Below are 20,505 nucleotides of genomic sequence, written 5' to 3' on the forward strand. Positions count from 1 at the left end.
TGACGCCAAGTGACGCACTAGATATACAAACAACATGGCGGCAATGAGAACTTCTCACTTTTGGAGCGACGAAGAGACAGAATTTTCCCTTAAAATAATGAAAGAACTAAACATAACGACGTGTTTAGATGGCAGAAAACACAGAAATGCTTATGTATTCAAATCTGTTGCAGAAAAGCTACGTGACGCTGGTTTTCCACCTCGCTCTGTTGAACAAGTTGGGTCGCGTTGGAAAACATTGAAAAAGACGTGAAACACGCATGCGCAGATAGGATACAGTGATCGGAAAACGGGTTACTGGTATTTATCATGTATACGGGGATATGAATAACCGGCTTTCTCTGTGTTCCATGTAAACACCATATCCCGGATATGCTCAAAGCCGGGATAAGCCTCAAAATCGGGATACTAAAGACCATGTAAACGCAATCATTGGCTACCCGCCAACGTGGCAGGTAGATTGACAGTTTCACCCGCCAATCACAAAAGTTACCCGCATTTGGCGGGTGGGCGGGTGCCAATTTCATGTCCTGCTTGCTAGTCTAGTCTTTTCTCCCTCCCGTACAAACTTGATGTGTCTATTCTCTTTGTTAACAGCCAAGGAATTTACTTTTACCTGATTTTCCTCAATTGCAGCCGCTAAACATTTCAGTACCTGGTTTTGACGCCAGGTGTATTGTCCTTGGAAAAGACTAACCCTTCAGTCTGTCAGAATATGGTTAAGCGTACATACACAAGTGAACAGTGGCCAGACAGCATCCTCACCCAACCACTGGTTTAGGTTCTGGGGAATTGGCAGCACATCATAAGTGGCGCCTATCATAAATGTAATCCTGCTGGCCTCCATACTCTACAGCTCTCTCCACTTCAAATTCCTTTTCTCTACATTCCAGTTGACATTGCCTAGACCCATTGACCTTGCTTAGCCTGCGACACTGCCTCAGTGCATCTTACTGCTTCCTCTTCTTTTTGTACCTCTTCCACTACAATCTTTCTCCTTTCTACTACTGATGCCTTGCTCCACAGAGGTTTCCCTGTGCATAGCACTAGGCCTCCACGCCCTTGCTGTACATGGCCTATGATATCCCTATGCCTAAGGGCTGCCTGTGCTTGCTGGACTGCTTCTTTTGGGTTCCACTTCCCCCCTGTTCTAACTGTGGGCGCTGCACCCCTAATCACTGGATCCTTCGACAGAGTCATTTCCAGTCTAACCTTAGCACACTTAAACTCCTCTGTTAGGCTAGTAACTCCAATATGCCTCTCCCATACAAGGATGCGCCGCTTAAGCAGGGTGGGACACCGAGCCATTTTCTGAAAGATTAACTTTTCTACCTTTGAAAGAGGAACCTCATACACTGCCAGCGGCCACATTAGCTGGGGCAGTAAACCAAACTGCAAGCACCATAACCTTAGCTTTCCTGAGCGTTCTGACCAGTCTATGCTTGAAATGCCTTGAATCATTTCCTGCCTCAAACCTTCAAACTGGGCGTTATCACTGAGACTTGCATCATACTATCTCCCCAAACTCTTCACCGGCTTCTCTAGCACCGTAGGTGTTAGAGAATAATTTTACTTGCCTATAGATAGTTTGTGTAAATTCCTCCCTAACAGTGGGGACCACCTCATCATTTACAGCAAACTTCTTATCTACTATCTCTCCCTTAACAATTGAAATGCCCCTAGATTTACTAGGCTTCACTTTCATCCTAGCCCACTGCAGGTTGCTGTTTATCTGTTTATAAGGAGCGGTAGACGTTGTAGTCATCATGTCAGCCATGTAGGCCCTAATTGGAGGGCGGCGAAGCCCTCACTGAAGCTTTTCTCCACCTACCACCCATTTGGAAGCCCTAATAACAACCTCCATTGCCATTGTAAAGGTTAGTAAAGCATGCTGCCATGCTGTAGTGTACTCTTCTGTGGTAAAGCAGAGTTGTATGTCAAAAAAGCAGGCTTTGACTAAGCTTATTATACTACCTTGGACCCTAAAGAAGTCAAATGCTTCCCATAGCAGACTATGTGGTACTGACCCAAAAGCATTAGCCAGGTCTAAGAAAACAACAAAAAGGTCTCTCTTCTCTTGCTTTGCTAACTGAATTTGGTGCCAAATGCCGGTGTGCTCTAAGCATCCCGAGAAGGCAGGGATCCCAGCCTTTTGCACCGACGCATCAATTAGTCTGTTTTTTTCCAAGTAACTGGACAACCTCTGTGCCACAACACTAAAGAAAACCTTCCGCTCAACATTAAGTAAACTGATTGGTCTAAACTGGTTTATCTCCAATGAGTCACTCTCTTTGGGAATAAAAATCCCCCCTGCCCTGCACCATGCCTTGGGAATAACCTGTTTCTTCCATACTACCTTCATCAATTTCCACAGGAACCTCAGCACATCTGGTGCATTCTTATACAGCCAGTAGGGGTCCCCATTATGTCCTGGGGCTGAAGAGGCTCTTGCACATCTTACCACATCTTGAACCTCTTTCCACCTTGGTGGGCTGTCAACACACTGGCTACCTATTTCATCAATAGGTGGAATATCAGAGGGTAGTGCCAACTTACTAAAGCTGTCCATATCTTTATGCACCTCCTCCAAATACTCCTCAAGCTTCTGTTTTGGTACCGTGAGGCTACAATTCTTTTCCTTGCTAAATAGCAACTTCGCAAATCTAAATGTATCCTTATAGAATGCTCTTCTAGCCCGCTCCTTCCTTTTCCTTTTTTTCCTAATGTTCTCCGTCCATCTTAACGCTACCAACCGCTCCCTCACATCTGCCTGTAAGCAATCAATACCTTTCTTCTCCTCCTCTGTAGCTTTCCTCCACTGCCTCTTAAGGAGTCTCCTCTAATGGATGAGTCTATCAATCTCTTGCTCATGCCTAGATCTGACTACCTGTCCCTCTAATTTCTTCCGTGTCCCAACAATGGCAAATCTTTCCTTACCATAATCGTAAATGTGATCTCCCATTTTCTCCAACTTACTCTCCACTGTCCCTTTAAGCCTACCTAGCACACTAGCCAAATCGTTATTGATGGCTGGCCTCTCCGTACTCCGGCTTCCTCCCGCCATCCAAAGACATGCTCATTAGGTTCATTGGTGATTCTAAATTGGCCGTGGGTGTGCATGTGAGTGTGAATGCTTGTGTTAGCCCTGCGATAGACTGGCGACCTGTCCAGGGTGTGCCCCGCTTCTCGCCCGATGACAACTGGGATAGGCTCCAGCCCCCCCGCAGCCCTTCACAGCAATAAGAGGTTACAGAAGATGAATAAATAAATGAATTTTACTCTGCTGCCCAAATGAATGAGATACATTACACTTTACACATGCAAAGGCTTGTCAGCATGAGACATTGTGTTTGTCTTTTGGAAAATAGCAGACTTTTTAAAAGTTTATCGTAACACCAAATCAGGTGTATGCTTGTAAATGAAACATAGAGCTTTACCTTGTGTTTGGGTCTCGTAAAAATGAAAGGTCTTTAAACTGTTTTGTTGTTTATATAAAAATCTGCTTTGTTTATGTATAAAATGGCTTGACTTCCTTGAGCTATTCAGTGCCACAGATGTGATGCGATGAAATCAATCCGTAATAGTTGACCTGAGAAGGCTGTTTGTACTTTGGGAAACTTGTTCTGCAGGTTTGTACTTAATGTGAATTTGAGGACATATAAATACTCCAAAGACAATGTGATACTGGATATATTTCTTTATTTGTTACAAATTAAAGTGTCTAAGCCAGCAATAGGGCCAATTTGATCTATCCACAAGAAGGGAGGATTCCCTTTCAGATGTTATTACTCAACATCTTTATCCGAGAACCTTTAAAGACACACTCAACATCTTTATTATTGCTGTTAGAACTGAAAGTAAGTGATGTCAGTGTGGCTCGAGACAAACACGAACCTTCTAAATATTTTTCCTCTCAGATCATACCCGTGTTCAGGCACTTTATACAATCCTTGTTAAGAAAGAAGATCATGTAATTCCAGTCTTTTTCCAGCAGGTAGCGCAGTTTGCCCAGGTGAAGCTCTGAGATGGGCAGTGTGTGTTGGTGTGAGAAAAGCAGGTTCCTTTTTCTCCGTGGTCTTTAAACTTCAATGAGTACCTGACGGATAAGAACAAGAATGAGCGTTAACCAACCCATTGCCATTGGACACAACACACACACAGAGATCCCTATGAAACTGTAACCAGTCACTTTCTGGATTCAAGTTGAGCCCCCAGGATCGCTGATCAGGGGCCGTATTCCTAAAGATTCTTAGCGCAAAGAGTTGCTCCTATTGGCCAAATTCTAAGAAAATTCATAGAATCATGATGTTTTATACAAAATTTACCCTCGAAGTTAAGAGTATATCCTGGTAAAGATAAAGGGTATTCCTAAGGAATCTTAGCTCTTAAGAGTGCTCCTAAGGTGAGATCTACTAAGAGCAGGATGGACTTTTAAGAGGCTTAGGAGTTTCTTAAGCAAAGGAGAAAATGGCAGAAAGGAGGCATTTATCTGTTGTGCTATATTTTCCCATGCCTGCTGCTTGGCTTGTAGTGCAACACTGGAGCCATATCTAGCTCTTAAACACTTTTATTCTCATTGAGCCGGAGGCAAACACTCTTCCTCTGTCCAGTTGGGTTTCCTACTTCTTTTCTTCTCCATTGCTGTTTCGTTTGTGGAAAGTTTGGCATGATTTTACGCAAGCATATTATAATGATGTTTCATAAGGATTGGGTGAATACTTCAAAAGTTCATTCATTCATTCATCGTCTATACCCGCTTAGTCCTGTTAAGGGTCATGGGGGTCTGCTGGAGCCTTTCCCAGCTGTCATCGGGCAAGAGGTAGGCGTACACCCTGGACAGGTCGCCAGTCCATCACAGGGCCAACACAGAGAGACAGACAACCATTCACACTCACCCTCACACCTACGGCCAATTTAGAATCACCAATTAACCTAATGAGCATGTCTTTGGATGGTGGGAGGAAGCCAGAGTACCCGGAGAGAACCCACGCAGACACAGGGAGAACATGCAAACTCCGCACAGAAAGTCATATGAAATGTTTCTGTGTCACCTGTAGCGCCCCCTGTGGATGTAATGTCACACAACTTGATGGGCGTCTACACAATATTTTGCAGACTGTGTATGCCAAATTTAATGAAGTTAGCTATTGCAGTTTTTGAGATATTGAAATGTTGCTTTTGTAGCGCCCACTAGAGACCAGGGGTCACAAAAGTTGGGGTGCATGTACAGAATCAGGTTATTATCAAGATATGAAGTTTGATTAAGTTTGGGTATATACTTCACAAAATATTAACTTTGGAGTTATACTGTGCCAACACAAGACAAGTGTAAGGCTGTCCTGGCAACATTTGAAGTGAATCCAATCACCCTGACAATAACAGCAGGTCACACTACAAACACACTACAAAATTAAAGCTGCAAGCAGCGTTGAACGGGCCCTCGCATCCCACGCCTGTCGGCGTCCGGCAAGGACGGGGTCATTGCAGTTCTCAGGGGATACAGAGGAGTAACAATGCACCGTGGCACGATAGCAACAGTTCTTCAATGATTGGCAAAGTCTTCTTGCTTCAAGGATTTATTTTGTCACTCCCAATTGAAGTTTACTGTGAAACTGAAATACATACAACAAAAGATGATTAAATATAAAATTAAGAATATATCTTAAGTATATCTAAGTAGCTCTTCTCTTTACATCTAGTAAAGACTGACAAATAATGTAAATTTATGTAGCCCACATATACAACTACCCCCCCCCCAAGTTTACTAGTCTATATTTTTATTCAGTCTATATTTTTATTTTTATTTTATTTTATTTCTCTATCGGTGTACATTACAGTTATAGGCTATTGCTTACCTTTTGTGCAAACTACTGTTTACTGTAGTACTTATATATGTTTTTTACAACTGGCTGCAGGTACAACAATACATTACACTGTGCATTGTACTATGTATAACTGTGCATGGGACAAATAAAACCTATCTATCTATCTATCTATCTATCTATCTATCTATCTATCTATCTACCTATACATCTATCTATTTATCTATCTATCTATCTATCTATAACAACGAAGGATAATCTCCGCTAGCTTAATGCTAATGTACAATGCGAAGCACCATAGACAGGCTAACGGAACTAGCATCGCCATAGCGGCGGCAACACCAAACTCTTTTGAATGTATTCTCTCTGTGGCATCAACAAACAGTTGTATAATTATTCTCTCTGTGTCATCAAAGTATGTGGCTGCAGGTACAACAATACATTTCACTGTGCATTGTACTATGTATAACTGTGCATGAGACAAATGCAACCTATCTATCTACCTATCTATCTATAACAACGAAGAATAATCTCCGCTAGCTTAATGCTAATGTACAATGCGAAACACCATAGACAGGCTAACGGAACTAGCATCGCCATAGCGGCGGTAACATCGAACGACGGCGACCTTATACTAAGAGGTTACAGCAACACACATGACTACACATTTATAATACTCACAGACATATGTTCTCTTAACTCTTGAACGATCGGTAAGGCTGAACTTTAGCCAAAGAGCATAGCTATAGCTAGCTATATAGCAAAGAGCTAAGCATAGCTATGCTCTTTGCTTTAGCTGCAAAACGACTTCTTCTCTTGAAACTACTACAATCGCAATCGCCACACTGCCACCCTCAGGTGGAGACGTGCATGCCAGAAGCGGCAGCACAGATAGTCTCGGCTCTTTTGACTGTATTCTCTCTATGGCATCAAGAAACAGTTGTATAATTATTCTCTCTGTGTCATCAAAGTATGTTAAAACAGCCTCACCAATCATTAGAAGTTTAACCAACACACACACACACACACACACACACACACACACACACACACACACACACACACACTGACATTCAGCCAGCAGAGAGAAATACTTTGGCTCCATCTGCTGGACAAAGTAGCGAACTACGTGCAATCATTATGGAATGAGGGAGATGGTGACAATTTTCACTTTCAGTATAATAAAAGGCCATAAAGTTTAACGAAAACTCACAATCTTCGCAGGGAGTGATCATGAAGATCATAAGTATGTTGTGATAACATCTGAAGACAATAAAAATCATCCCGACAGGAATGGCAGCTCATACAACAGACTCTATTTAAATCAGACATTTCCTGCCCACAATAGGTGGCGCTACAATAATTGCATGAATATTGATATATGGATGTGTTCAGTTAGGGACCAGTAACAATACTGTAAAGTTTCATGCACTTTGGACTGAATTTGGACTGAATTAAAGCACGTTTAATGCAACTTCCTGTTTCATGGCGAGTCAAAAAAACTTTCAGGGGCCAGCAGACCCACGCCACTTCGACGAAAAGTATATGCGCCTATTTTAGTTTTTGTTCATCGAGATTCCACCTACCTAATTCCATAGTTTTGAAGTCAATCTGATAAGATTTAATACCTCATTTACAAACTCTAAGAAACGCTGTTTTTGTCCAATTTTCACAAATTTTCACACTTTTAATCAAAATAGCAGACTTCCTGTTGGGTTTAGAATATGGCTCCAAGAGACTTTTTTGTGCATCCTGGGATGTTACATATATGTGACATATTTCCACATTTTTAGACGCAACGGGCTTCAGGGGCTGGTCCGTAGAAGATCCGTAGGTGGTGCTACTGAGCCATTTTGCCACGCCCGTGCTTGTGGCCCATATACACTAACAATTTTCAGGCGAACGAATCTTTCTGCAAATTTTCAGGACTTTTCGTGCATGTTTAGACATGCGTAGAATTTTCTAAAGTTCCTGGAAAATAATAATAATAAGAAACAGTACGAAAACAATAGGGTCCTTGCAACTCCGTTGCATGGCCCCGTTGGGCCCCTGCACTTCGTTGCTCGGGCCCTAATAATAATAATAATAAACAGTACGAAAACAATAGGGTCCTTGCAACTCCGTTGCATGGCCCCGTTGGGCCCCTGCACTTCGTTGCTCGGGCCCTAATAATAATAATAATAATTAAAGCTGCAAGCAGCGTTGAACGGGCCCTCGCAATCCACGCCAGTCGGCGTCCGGCAAGGACGGGGTCACCGCAGATCTCAGGGGAAACAAAGGAGTAACAATGCACCGTGGCACGATAGCGAACAGTTCTCCAATGAGAGGCAAAGTCTTCTTGCGTCAAGGATTTATTTTGTCACTCCCAATTGAAGTTTTCCGTAAAACTAAAACACATACAACAAAAGATGATTAAATATAAAATTAAGAATATATCTTAAGTATCTCTAAGTATCTCTTACTTCTCTTTACATCTAGTAAAGACTGACAAATAGGCCGACTGTAAATGTATACATATACAACTACTCCCCCTTTAAGTTTACTAGTCTATATTTTTATTTTTATTTTTATTTTATTTTATTTCTCTACCAGTTACACTTATAGGCTATTGCTTACCTTGTGTGCAAACTACTGTTTAATGTAGAACTTAGCCTATATATTTTTTTTACTACTGGCTGCAGGTACAACAATACATTACACTGTGCATTGTACTATGTATAACTGTGCATGGGACAAATAAAATCTATCTATCTATCTATCTATAACAACGACGGACAATCTCCGCTAGCTTAATGCTAACGTACAATGCGAAACACCATAGACAGGCTAACGGAACTAGCATCGCCATAGCGGCGGCTACACCAAACTCTTTTGAATGTATTGTCTCTGTGGCATCAACAAACAGTTGTATAATTATTCTCTCTGTGTCATCAAAGTATGTGGCTGCAGGTACAACAATACATTTCACTGTGCATTGTACTATGTATAACTGTGCATGAGACAAATGCAACCTGTCTATCTACCTATCTATCGATAACAACAAAAAATAATCTCCGCTAGCTTAATGCTAACGTACAATGCGAAACACCATAGACAGGCTAACGGAACTAGCATCGCCATAGCGGCGGCAACATCAAACGACCGCGACCTTATATAAGCAGGTTACAGCAACACACATGACTACGCATTTATAATACTCACAGACAAATGTTCTCTTAACTCCTGAACGATCATTAAGGCTGAAGTTTAGCTGCAAAACGACTTCTTCTCTTGAAACTACTACTATCGCAATCGCCACACTGCCACCCTCAGGTGGAGACGTGCATGCCAGAAGCGGCAGCACAGATAGTCTCGGCTCTTTTGACTGTATTCTCTCTGTGGCATCAACAAACAGTTGTATAATTATTCTCTCTGTGTCATCAAAGTATGTTAAAACAGCTAAAATCATCATTACACGTTTAAACAACACACACACACACACTAAAAGCCAGCCAGCAGAGAGAAATACTTTGGCTCCATCTGCTGGACAAAGTAGCGAACTACGTGTGCACTGATGATGAAATGAGGGAGAAAGAGCAACTTTTCACTTTCACTACCATAAAAGGCCCTAAAGTTTAACGAAAACTCACAATCTTCGCAGGGAGTGACCATGAAGATCATAAGTATGTCGTGATAACATCTGAAAACAATAAAAATCATCCCGACAGGAATGGCAGCTCATACAACAGACTCTATTTAAAATCAGACATTTCCTGCCCACAATAGGTGGCGCTACAATAATTGCATGAATATTGACATATGGATGTGTTCAGTTAGAGACCAGTAACAATACTGTAAAGTTTCATGCACTTTGGACTGAATTAAAGCACGTTTAAAGCACGTTTAATGCAACTTCCTGTTTCATGGCGCGTCAAAAAAACTTTGAGGGGCCAGCAGACCCACGCCACATCGACGAAAAGTCAACAAAAAATATGCTTATGTTCATCAAGTGTTCAACTACCTAATTCCATAGTTTTTAAAGTCAATCTGATAGGTTTAATGCCTTAAAAAAAATTGATGATTAATTCCAATTTTCTCCAATTTTCTCCAATTTTCACACTTTTAATCAAAATAGCAGACTTCCTGTTGGGTTTAGAATATGGCTCCAAGAGACTTTTTTGTGCGTCCTGGGATGTTACATATACGTGACATATTTCCAGATTTTTAGACGCAACGGGCTTCAGGGGCTGGTCCGTAGAAAATCCGTAGGTGGCGCTATAGAGCCATTTTGCCACGCCCATGCTCGAGGCCCTGATACATTACAATTTTCGGGCGAACGAATCTTTCTGCCAATTTTCAGGACTTTTCGTGCATGTTTAGGCATGCGTAGGATTTTCTAAAAATCCTGGAAAATAATAATAATAATAATAATTAAAGCTGCAAGCAGCGTTGAACGGGCCCTCGCAATCCACGCTTGTCGGCGTCCAGCAAGGACGGGGTCACTGCATTTCTCAGGGGATACAGTGGAGTAACAGTGCACCGTGGCACGATAGCTAACAGTTCTCCAATGACAGGCAAAGTGTTCTTGCTTCAAGGATTTATTTTGTCACTCCTAATTTAAGTTTAATATAAATAAAACCCATCTATCCATCTATCCATCTATCTATCTATCTATCTACCTACCTACATATCTACCTACCTACATATCTATATATCTATCTATCTACCTACCTACCTACCTATACATCTATCTACCTACCTACCTATACATCTATCTATCTATCTATCTATCTATCTATCTATCTATCTACCTACATATCTACCTACCTAACTACCTATACATCTATCTATCTATCTATCTACCTACCTATACATCTATCGATCTATCTATCTACCTACATATCTACCTACCTACCTACCTATACATCTATCTATCTATCTATCTACCTTCCTACCTATCTATCTATCTATCTATCTATCTACTGTACATCTAGCTATCTATCTATCTATCTATCTATCTATCTATAACAACGATAAATAAACTCCGCTAGCTTAATGCTAACGTACAATGCGAAACACCATAGACAGGCTAACGGAACTAGCATCGCCATAGCGGCGGCAACACCAAACTCTTTTGACTGTATTCTCTCTGTGGCATCAACAAACAGTTGTATAATTATTCTCTCTGTGTCATCAAAGTATGTTAAAACAGCCTCACCAATCATTAGAAGTTTAACCAACACACACACACACACACACGCTGACATTCAGCCAGCAGAGAGAAATACTTTGGCTCCATCTGCTGGACAAAGCAGCGAACTACGTGTGCACTGATGATGAAATGAGGGAGAAAGAGCAACTTTTCACTTTCACTACCATAAAAGGCCCTAAAGTTTAACGAAAACTCACAATCTTCGCAGGGAGTGTTCATGAAGATCATAAGTATGTCCTGATAACATCTGAAGACAATAAAAATCATCCCGACAGGAATGGCAGCTCATACAACAGACTCTATTTAAAATCAGACATTTCCTGCCCACAATAGGTGGCGCTACAATAATTGCATGAATATTGACATATGGATGTGTTCAGTTAGGGACCAGTAACAATACTGTAAAGTTTCATGCACTTTGGACTGAATTAAAGCACGTTTAAAGCACGTTTAATGCAACTTCCTGTTTCATGGCGCGTCAAAAAAACTTTCAGGGGCCAGCAGACCCACGCCACATCGACGAAAAGTCAACAAAAAATATGCTTATGTTCATCAAGTGTTCAACTACCTAATTCCATAGTTTTTAAAGTCAATCTGATAGGTTTAATGCCTTAAAAAAAATTGCTGATTAATTCCAATTTTCTCCAATTTTCTCCAATTTTCACACTTTTAATCAAAATAGCAGACTTCCTGTTGGGTTTAGAATATGGCTCCAAGAGACTTTTTTGTGCGTCCTGGGATGTTACATATACGTGACATATTTCCAGATTTTTAGACGCAACGGGCTTCAGGGGCTGGTCCGTAGAAATTTTGTAGGTGGCGCTACTGAGCCATTTTGCCACGCCCGTGCTCGAGGCCCTGATACATTACAATTTTCGGGCGAACGAATCTTTCTGCCAATTTTCAGGACTTTTCGTGCATGTTTAGGCATGCGTAGGATTTTCTAAAAATCCTGGAAAATAATAATAATAATAATAATAATAATAATAATAAACAGTACGAAAACAATAGGGTCCTTGCACTTCGTGCTCGGGCCCTAATAATAATAATAATAAACAGCACGAAAACAATAGGGTCCTTGCACTTCGTGCTCGGGCCCTAATAATAAACAGTACGAAAACAATAGGGTCCTTGCAACTCCGTTGCATGGCCCCGTTGGGCCCCTGCACTTCGTTGCTCGGGCCCTAATAATAATAATAAACAGTACGAAAACAATAGGGTCCTTGCAACTCCGTTGCATGGCCCCGTTGGGCCCCTGCACTTCGTTGCTCGGGCCCTAATAAAAAGAAACAGTACGAAAACAATAGGGTCCTTGCAACTCCGTTGCATGGCCCCGTTGGGCCCCTGCACTTCGTTGCTCGGGCCCTTATAAAAAGAAACATTACGAAAACAATAGGGTCCTTGCAACTCCGTTGCATGGCCCCGTTGGGCCCCTGCACTTCGTTGCTCGGGCCCTAATAATAAAAAGAAACAGTACGAAAACAATTGGGTCCTTGCAACTCCGTTGCATGGCCCCGTTGGGCCCCTGCACTTCGTTGCTCGGGCCCTAATAAGACATTTCCTGTTCTCAATAGGTGGCGCTACAATAATTGTATGAATATTGACATATGGATGTGTGCAGTTAGGGACCATTAACAATACTGTGAAGTTTGATGCAGTTTGGACAAAGTATGGCTGAATTACAGCACGTTTAATGCAACTTCCTGTTTCATGGCGAGTCATGGAACTTTGAGGGGCCAGAACGGCCACACCCCTTCAATGAAAAGTCAAAAACGTATGTAATTTTCATTCGCCTATCTTTCAACAACTTATTTCCAACTTTTGAAGTCAATCTGATAAGGCATCAAGCCTGGAGGTTTAAATACCAAAACAAAAAATAGGTCAAATTTTCACAGTTTCAATCAAATAACAGGCTTCCTGTTGGGTTTACAATATGGCTCCAATTGACTCTTTTATTTGCCCTGGGATGTTACATATGTGTGCAAATTTTCAGATTTTTAGGCGCAACAGGCTTCAGGGGCTGGTCCGTAAATGGCGCTACAGAGCCATTTTCCCACGCCCGTGCTCAAGACCCTCACAGATTAAATTTTTCAGGCGAATGAAGGCTTCTGCAAATTTTCAGGACTTTTCGTGCATGTTTAGGCACAGATAAAGCTGAGCAAAGAGGCGGAAAGTAAGAAAACAATAGGGTCCTTGCAACTCCTGTTGCATGGCCCTGTTGGGCCCCTGCTACTTCGTTGCTTGGGCCCTAATAATAAGAAACATCATTGCATGGACCCCTAAACATCGGAAGAAAAACAATAGGGATCCTGCAACGTTGTTGCATGGACCCCTAATAACAACACTGGCCTAGAATGGACCGTCAAATCAATAGACTTAATAATAGAATCTAATCTCTATGAAGACTGTGTAATTATAAATAATACTTTACATAAAAATAAATAAATAGTAAGCTATAATTAAAAATTATCCTACAAAATGTGTGAAAACTCCCACTTGCACAGTATTCACATACTGATAGTTCAATTTATTGGCTTCCATTCATTTACCATGCTAGTAATTTTTGCCCTTCATCCATTTGGTATTAACAAGGTTAAAATGGCTCAGGTTTCATCAATTTCTGTGATTGCTAACCGGCCTAGAAGAAGCAGTGTTGGTTGGCGTTCAAATTTTCCACAAACCAAACAGCAATGGAGAAGAAAAGAAGTAGGAAACCCAACTGGACAGAGAAACGGTGTTTGCTTCTGGCTGAACTGGTCAATGAGAATAAAAGTGTTTTGAGACGTAGATTTGGCCCCAAGTCATCACTGCTGCATTGTTGCATTTTTGCATTTTTCTTGTTGCTAAATACCTCGGTGTTCTGATGACTTTCATTTCCGGTGATATTGCGATTATAACAAGCTCGATTGTCATTCAGTATTTGGAGAATATCTCTCCTGCCTCTTCTTTCAGCCATTTTCTCCTCTGCTTAAGAAATTCCTAAGCCTCCTAAAAGTCCTCCTCGCTGCTCTTAACAGATCTCACGTTAGGAGCTCTCTTAAGAGCTAAGATTCTTTAGGAATACCTTTTATCTTTACTAGGAGCTACTCTTAACTTTGAGGGGATATTCTTAGAAAACATAATGATTCTAAGAATTTTCTTAGAATTTGGCCACTAGGAGAACTCTTTGTGCTAAGAATCTTTTGGAATACGGGCCCAGGTCTCTGAGTCCAGCTTCGAAAGTTTGTTCCACCAGTTTATTTGGTGGTACTCATGTGACAATGCCTTTGAGATTTGTAAGATGTTTTCTCGTTCTTGTCTACTACTTTTTGACTCCTGTCTTTTCTTCTCCCGGTGTTTGCTTGGGTGAGTTTTAATCAACCTCTGCATTCAGCCCAGCTCTCTCCAGACTACAGTACAATGACCACCTGCCACCAGCTGCCTAGGGATTCCACTGTCTTCAACTATTTTCCACCTCTTGTGTTGTTTTGTTATTAAACAGGTCAGTTGTCTAGGTTTGAGTCAGTGTCTGCATTTGAGTCCAGTTTTTGAGGAAACAGTATACTATCAATTTGCATTTGTGCTCTTGAGTTGCAGTGCATTTAGCCAACAGCACACTGTAAAGCAATTGTTCTCAAACTTGAGGTGTGGGGATCAAGGAGCCACTACAGGGGAGGCGTGAATAACTATGGGAAAAATGTGATGCTGAACATGATTTAAGATGAAAGAACAAACAATAGTTTGCAGAGGCTATCATATTGACCTTTAATTGACAAAATATTTACTCGGATTCTTATAGGTTGCTTCCCTTATGATTACAAAATGTGGGGTATAAACTCTTATTTGGTGACTATTCCATCACTACAGCTCAGCAATGACCAGAGAAATGCAAGAAAATTATATACTAAAGTAAGAAACATTTTCAATAGACACGCTCTTGTTCGTATTGTCTCCCCGTCGACCATGCAACTTTTATTTTTCTGGGTCAATTTATTTCTCTGACAGCTGGGATAGGCTCCAGCAGACCCCCCCGACCATTACCAGGAATAAGCGGGTACAGAAGATGAATGAACGAATGAATGAATTTATTTCTCCTAACTGCCAATTTGCCCATGTGGGATCAATACAGTATAAATAAAATGTGTAAAGCCTAGAACAAAATATTATATAAATGTCACCTAATTCTGTGTTACATGTTTGCAGCCAACTTCTTTTAAACTAATTAATATATTTTGGACATTTTGCAGAATTCATGGGCAGTCCACCACATTCACATGAAAGTATGTAATACTGTATAAACACACTGAAAACAGGTTTAAGACAGACATGAAAACATATGATTTGTGATGTTAACATCAAGGAAATAAAGAATGAAGAGTGAGTTTCTTCAAATTTAATACTGGAAGGGCCGATACTTGACTAACCTGAAGCCTTTTTGTGCAGCATGAAGGTAGGATTCAACTCTTTTTATACTGGCACACAATGATGTGCACCAGTTGTGCTGACCCTGTTTTCATATTTCATGAATATTTCATATTCTTATTTCCCATTTGTTGTGAGGTCTCAAACTTTAGCACACAACATGTCTGCCCTGTTTCTTGTTGACTGCTAAACAACTTTGCTTATGCGAGAAGTTTCATCAAGCTACCTGCTGCTTTTGATTATCATTTGATAGAATATTCAGCGTCTTTGTCCCTCAAGTGCCACCTGTGCTCCATGTAAAGTAGGTTTCCCTTTCCTTGCCTCTAAGTGTCATGTGGCACAGCGATGCAGCCAAATGGAACACAGCCAGTGTGAATAATGAAAGTATATCTTTGCCTAAAATGTAAACGCAGAGAGAGGCAAAAAAGATGTTAATCCAGCCTGCTTAACATGCTCCCACACACACCTGAGGAGAAGTTTAGACAGCCAGAATGTATAAAAGCACCCATCTGTGCTATACAGTAAGAGTTCAAGTTTGACGTTAGTTTGATGTTAGTATCTTTATAAAATAAGTCATTGTCAGTGGAAGAATCCTGGATGTTGTAAGACCAGCTGATTTACCTTTAATTGACACTTTCTGGCTGGCTCTACGTGATTCTAGTTTGTGAATATTACGATCGACTACAAAACCCCTTTTAGCAGTAAACCTTCTGTGTCATTATTCATTTTAAATTTACTTTTACTAAAAGCAGTGAGTGTGTGCTGAAACAGAGTAATACTGTACAATGTATACAGTGTCTCTCTTCTTCCCAAAGCAATAACAGTGAGTAACTGGCTGTTGATTTGTGACTTATTTGATCCATAGCTGCATGTTATCTAAGCAATTTCATTTCTTGATTTCAGGATTAGTATGTTGACTCAGATATATTGTTGCTGATTAACTGTGCCATGTTTTAAGCACATATACACAAACACAGGTAAGTGCGTGTTTCAGACAAGAGACAAGTGCACCAGTCAGACCTCACTCAGCAGAGCCCAGACGTCAGAGTTAGATTGAACCACCAGACGTAATGCAGAGATTGGCTGCAGCGCTTCTTCAATCTGACCTTCAGCTACTCCATTCTCGAATGCACCTGAAACAGACATTTAATTTTTATGTTGTTGTTTTAAAATGTACTATTTGCCAGTAACATTACATTATTAATGCAATTTTATCTAAATGCTACTTGCAGGTTCACAGTTACAATGTTAATATGCTGATGTTTAACATTACAGTCATGATTAATGATGTCGGCATGTATAGCTTGTTTGCTAATTAAGTATAAATACAGTCAACTGTAAACCTATTCAGCTAGCACAGCTAAAAACAGTCTCTCCAACTATAGCAGGTTTGCACTGCAATATTGATTAAGTTAGTATTATAAGTCAGAGGCAAAACATGTGTAATTAGCAGGTTATTTTGATTCCATTCACATAAGTTGTCTGACAACCAAGCTGAGTGCCAGTAAAGCTCTAATCACTCATGTGGGCCAGTGGTGCAGAAGACTTGATGAGCACTCCCACAGAAAGTAATGGAGCGCCAGTATTTGATAGGAAATTTGAGGAAATATTTACTATTAAATGTATTATTATAATAATTTCACGGTTTAATTTCAACACTGCATGCTTAATCCGTGCTATGTCTGTGAAGGTTCTCAGTCATCATTAATCTGTGTTGTTTCACAGCCAGCTTTGGCATTCATGTCAGACATGGCTGACGAATACTAATTATACAAATTCAACATTGTTGTGTTCAAAATAATAGCAATCCAACATCACTAACAAGATCAAGTGCTGTTTTTGGTTTAAATTACATTTCTACATGGCAAATAATTTACTAGTAGGTGTAGTAGAGTAATAGAAAACCAACAGACGCAACAGCCGTGCCATGCATGTTGCTGATTCTGTGTAATTTAATCATTAATTGAAAAGGGCGTGTTCAAAATAACAGCAGTTTCGAGTTCAATTAGTGAGGTCATTCTTTCTGTGAAAAAAATGCTGTCAAACAGGTGGCTCTTATTTAAGGATGAAGGCAGCAAATGTTGTTGTACATGCTGGTTATAGTGTATGTCTCTCTGTAGATAATGTGTTATTTAGAGGCTGTGTTTCGGTGCCCCAGTCATTCCCACTATATGGATATACGCAGATCTAAATATCTCCCGAATGACTACAGATTACACAAGTGTTATATGGGTGAGTAAATGATCATATTTTATGCCAGAAATAAGGTCCAGGTTGTAAAAAACAGTAGTTACCCTTTAAGAGGACATTACAATGACTATGACTTATACTCACATCTTGCACACTGATTAAATGTAATCTGAACCCAAGTCCTCACCCTGATTTACTTTTTTTCTCTAAAAGTATGCCATTGTTCCCATTGTGTGACTGCTTTTATGCACAAGAGGAGTGATTTATCTGTTGTGATTTACTGGATGTACTTACCAATAATGATAAAGTCGTTATCAGATTCTTTGTAGTGAGAGGACGGGCCAATGACTACTTTGTCTCTTTCTGACGCCTAAAGAAAAGAAATATCAGTCTATAGAGTGTGTCTGCAGAAAGCACCTAATAACACATTCACAACACAGGGCTGAAAAACAATAACATTATATATGTATAAATGTTCTACAGAACATAAATGTCAGTGGTGGGCCGTCAGGGCCAGCAAAGCCTTCTCTGCTGGCCTAAACTTTGTCAAAATCACTGACTTACATTTTAATATTTTCCCATTGATTTTTGCACACCTCCACTCCAGTGAGTAACGTCTCCAATTCGTTTTCTGTTAACTTCTTTTTTTCCCGTCTTATTCATTCTCATGTTTTCATTTTCTGATTGTGCAGAGAGGGGAATCTCAGGTGCAGGGTCAATTTAAATATAATTTAATCCTTTGGCGACACTTAGAGGTGAAACTGTCATAAATGTGAAAACAATTAGTCCGAACGATTGGGACTGTGACTGAGCAGAGCCATGCCAGCCGTGTGGGAGTTATCCGCATGTCAGCCAGGTATATCAAATTCCCAAACAATGCACCTGAACAGGTCAACATTAAAGCGCAATTTGCAGCGAGAGCCGGTTTTCCGAATGTAATCAGAGCTATCGACTGCACACACATTGCTATAAAAGCGAAAATTTTACATTTTTAAATTTAAAAATTTTAATTCAATCAATGTACAGATCATATGTGATGCGCAAACGCAATAACCAACATTGTAACTAACCCAATTTATGTTTTGGCCATAAAAAAGGGATAGCCCTGTTACATAATTATTTTGTTATTTTTATTATGTGTTTAAACCATGATTTTAAGTTTACAATGTCTTATTTCCCATTTTTAATTATAAGGGCTTTTATTTTGAAAGTGTTCCGCTACAGCAGAAAGGTTCCGCTAAGAATCAAATAGTAAGTGACAGAGCGATAAGGACGTGATCGAGCTATTAGAAACCCTCCGAAGAGGCACAAGGTCTGTATTTGTTGTTATAATACATTAAGATGATCTGACCTTTTATTTGAATAGTTGTTTAATTAAGTTAGCGTTAGCTAATGTTAGTTAGTATTAGCTAAATATTAGCTAGACTATGTGGGAAAACAGTTAAAATTATGTATTGTTGTTTTGTTTTTTCTGTAACCAGCTCTTACGTTGTTTCTGGGAATTTTATTAAAAACCGGAAATCATGGTAAATGGCCTTGCTTTTATATAGCGCTTTTCTACCTATTGGCACTCAAAGCGCTTTACAGTCTCAGACACATCTACCCATTCGCTCACACAAGCATACACACATTCACACACCAGTGCCACGCACTGGGAGCAACTGGGGGTTCAGTGTCTTGCTCAAGGACACTTCGGCATGTGGCACGTTCCGGGGATCGAACCGCTAACCCTTTGGTTCGTGGACAACCCGCTCTACCTACTGAGCCACAGCCGCCCCCAAATCATCAGTTCAAGTGTGAGACCATCTTTCGGTGGGATATGCTACAAACATTGTGGCGCGTGGTGGACAGCGCACCAAAGAGTACATTTTTGCGCACCTCCACTCCAGTGAATAACGTCTCCAATTCGCTTTCTGTGAAGTTCTTCTTTTTTCCCTTCTTACTCATTCTTCTTACTCGTTTTCTTTTTCTGAAAACCTTTTATTTGAATAGTTGTTTAATTAAGTTAGCGTTAGTATTAGCTAAATATTACGTACCGTTAGTGTATGTTATGTGTGACACTGTGTGGGAAAACAGTTAAAATTATGTATTGTTGTTTTGTTTTTTATGTAACCAGCTCTTACGTTGATTCTGATTCTCATTCTTATGTTTTCATTTTCTGATCGTGCAGACAGGGGAATCTCAGGCGCAGGGTCAATTAAAATATAATTTGCATATTCAAAAGGGGCGTGGACAGGGAGGGGTCCGTTACAATATGTGTGCTTGATTGGGATGTACAAAGGAAATGTGCTTCTGGATCTGAGCGTGTGCCATGTTTTCGAAGAAAATCCACACAAGTCTTTGTACATGAGGCCCCTGGTCTCATGTCTTTTCAGTTTCAGGCCCTTTCAGTTTGTCCTGGGCAGACACTTTCAGCTAAGCAGAAGGAACAGAAGGTGAAGAAGAATAAAAATCTGAAGAAAAATAGGGATCCTGCAACGTCGTTGCATGGACCCCTGAAAATCGCAACAAAATCAATAGGGAACGTGCAACATGCAGGTGGTGCTTATGATCTATCATGCAGCCAGTTAGCATGGGGGTGCTGTTTCTTTACTTTTGAGGAGCAGTTCCGCCATCCATTGACATACTGTCTCTATGGTGTATTGTTTTGAACAAGTCATCAGACAGGAGCCACTGACTGTGAATGGGTCATTAGAGCAGTTAACAGACGTTAACAGACAACTAGTCAAACAAGTTTATGACGGGCTACACCCACAGATGTTGCTATTTAAACCTCAAACTCCCCACCAGTCCAACAGCTCCTCTGCCCCTCAGCATCCTTGGTAGGGATCTGGAGGTGGTGGAGGATTACAAACCTGGGAGTGACCATCGACAACAGACTGAACTGGAGGACCAACAGTA

The 20,505-nt window shown here is 40.6% G+C and overlaps 1 protein-coding gene across 2 annotated transcripts in view; it reads right to left on the reverse strand.

Moving 5' to 3' along the window:
• Window positions 1-3,417: 3,417 nt before the first annotated feature.
• LOC311491770 (alpha-1,3-mannosyl-glycoprotein 4-beta-N-acetylglucosaminyltransferase B-like) overlaps window positions 3,418-20,505 on the reverse strand; it is a 45,641-nt gene continuing 28,553 nt past the window's right edge. Inside the window, exons 13-15 of one of the 2 annotated variants that reach the window (XM_084549792.1) lie at window positions 17,899-17,974; window positions 16,435-16,547; window positions 3,418-4,096 (exon numbers count right to left, since the gene is read on the reverse strand). In XM_084549792.1, the coding sequence (XP_084405918.1) occupies window positions 4,079-4,096; window positions 16,435-16,547; window positions 17,899-17,974 (207 nt within the window). In that variant the 3' untranslated portion in view covers window positions 3,418-4,078. The remainder of the gene's footprint in view (window positions 4,097-16,434; window positions 16,548-17,898; window positions 17,975-20,505) is intronic. The other variant, XM_084549793.1, reaches the window with a different exon arrangement.

This window comes from Chelon labrosus (genome assembly GCF_963514085.1).
Source record: "Chelon labrosus genome assembly, chromosome: 8".
Lineage (NCBI taxonomy): Eukaryota > Metazoa > Chordata > Actinopteri > Mugiliformes > Mugilidae > Chelon > Chelon labrosus.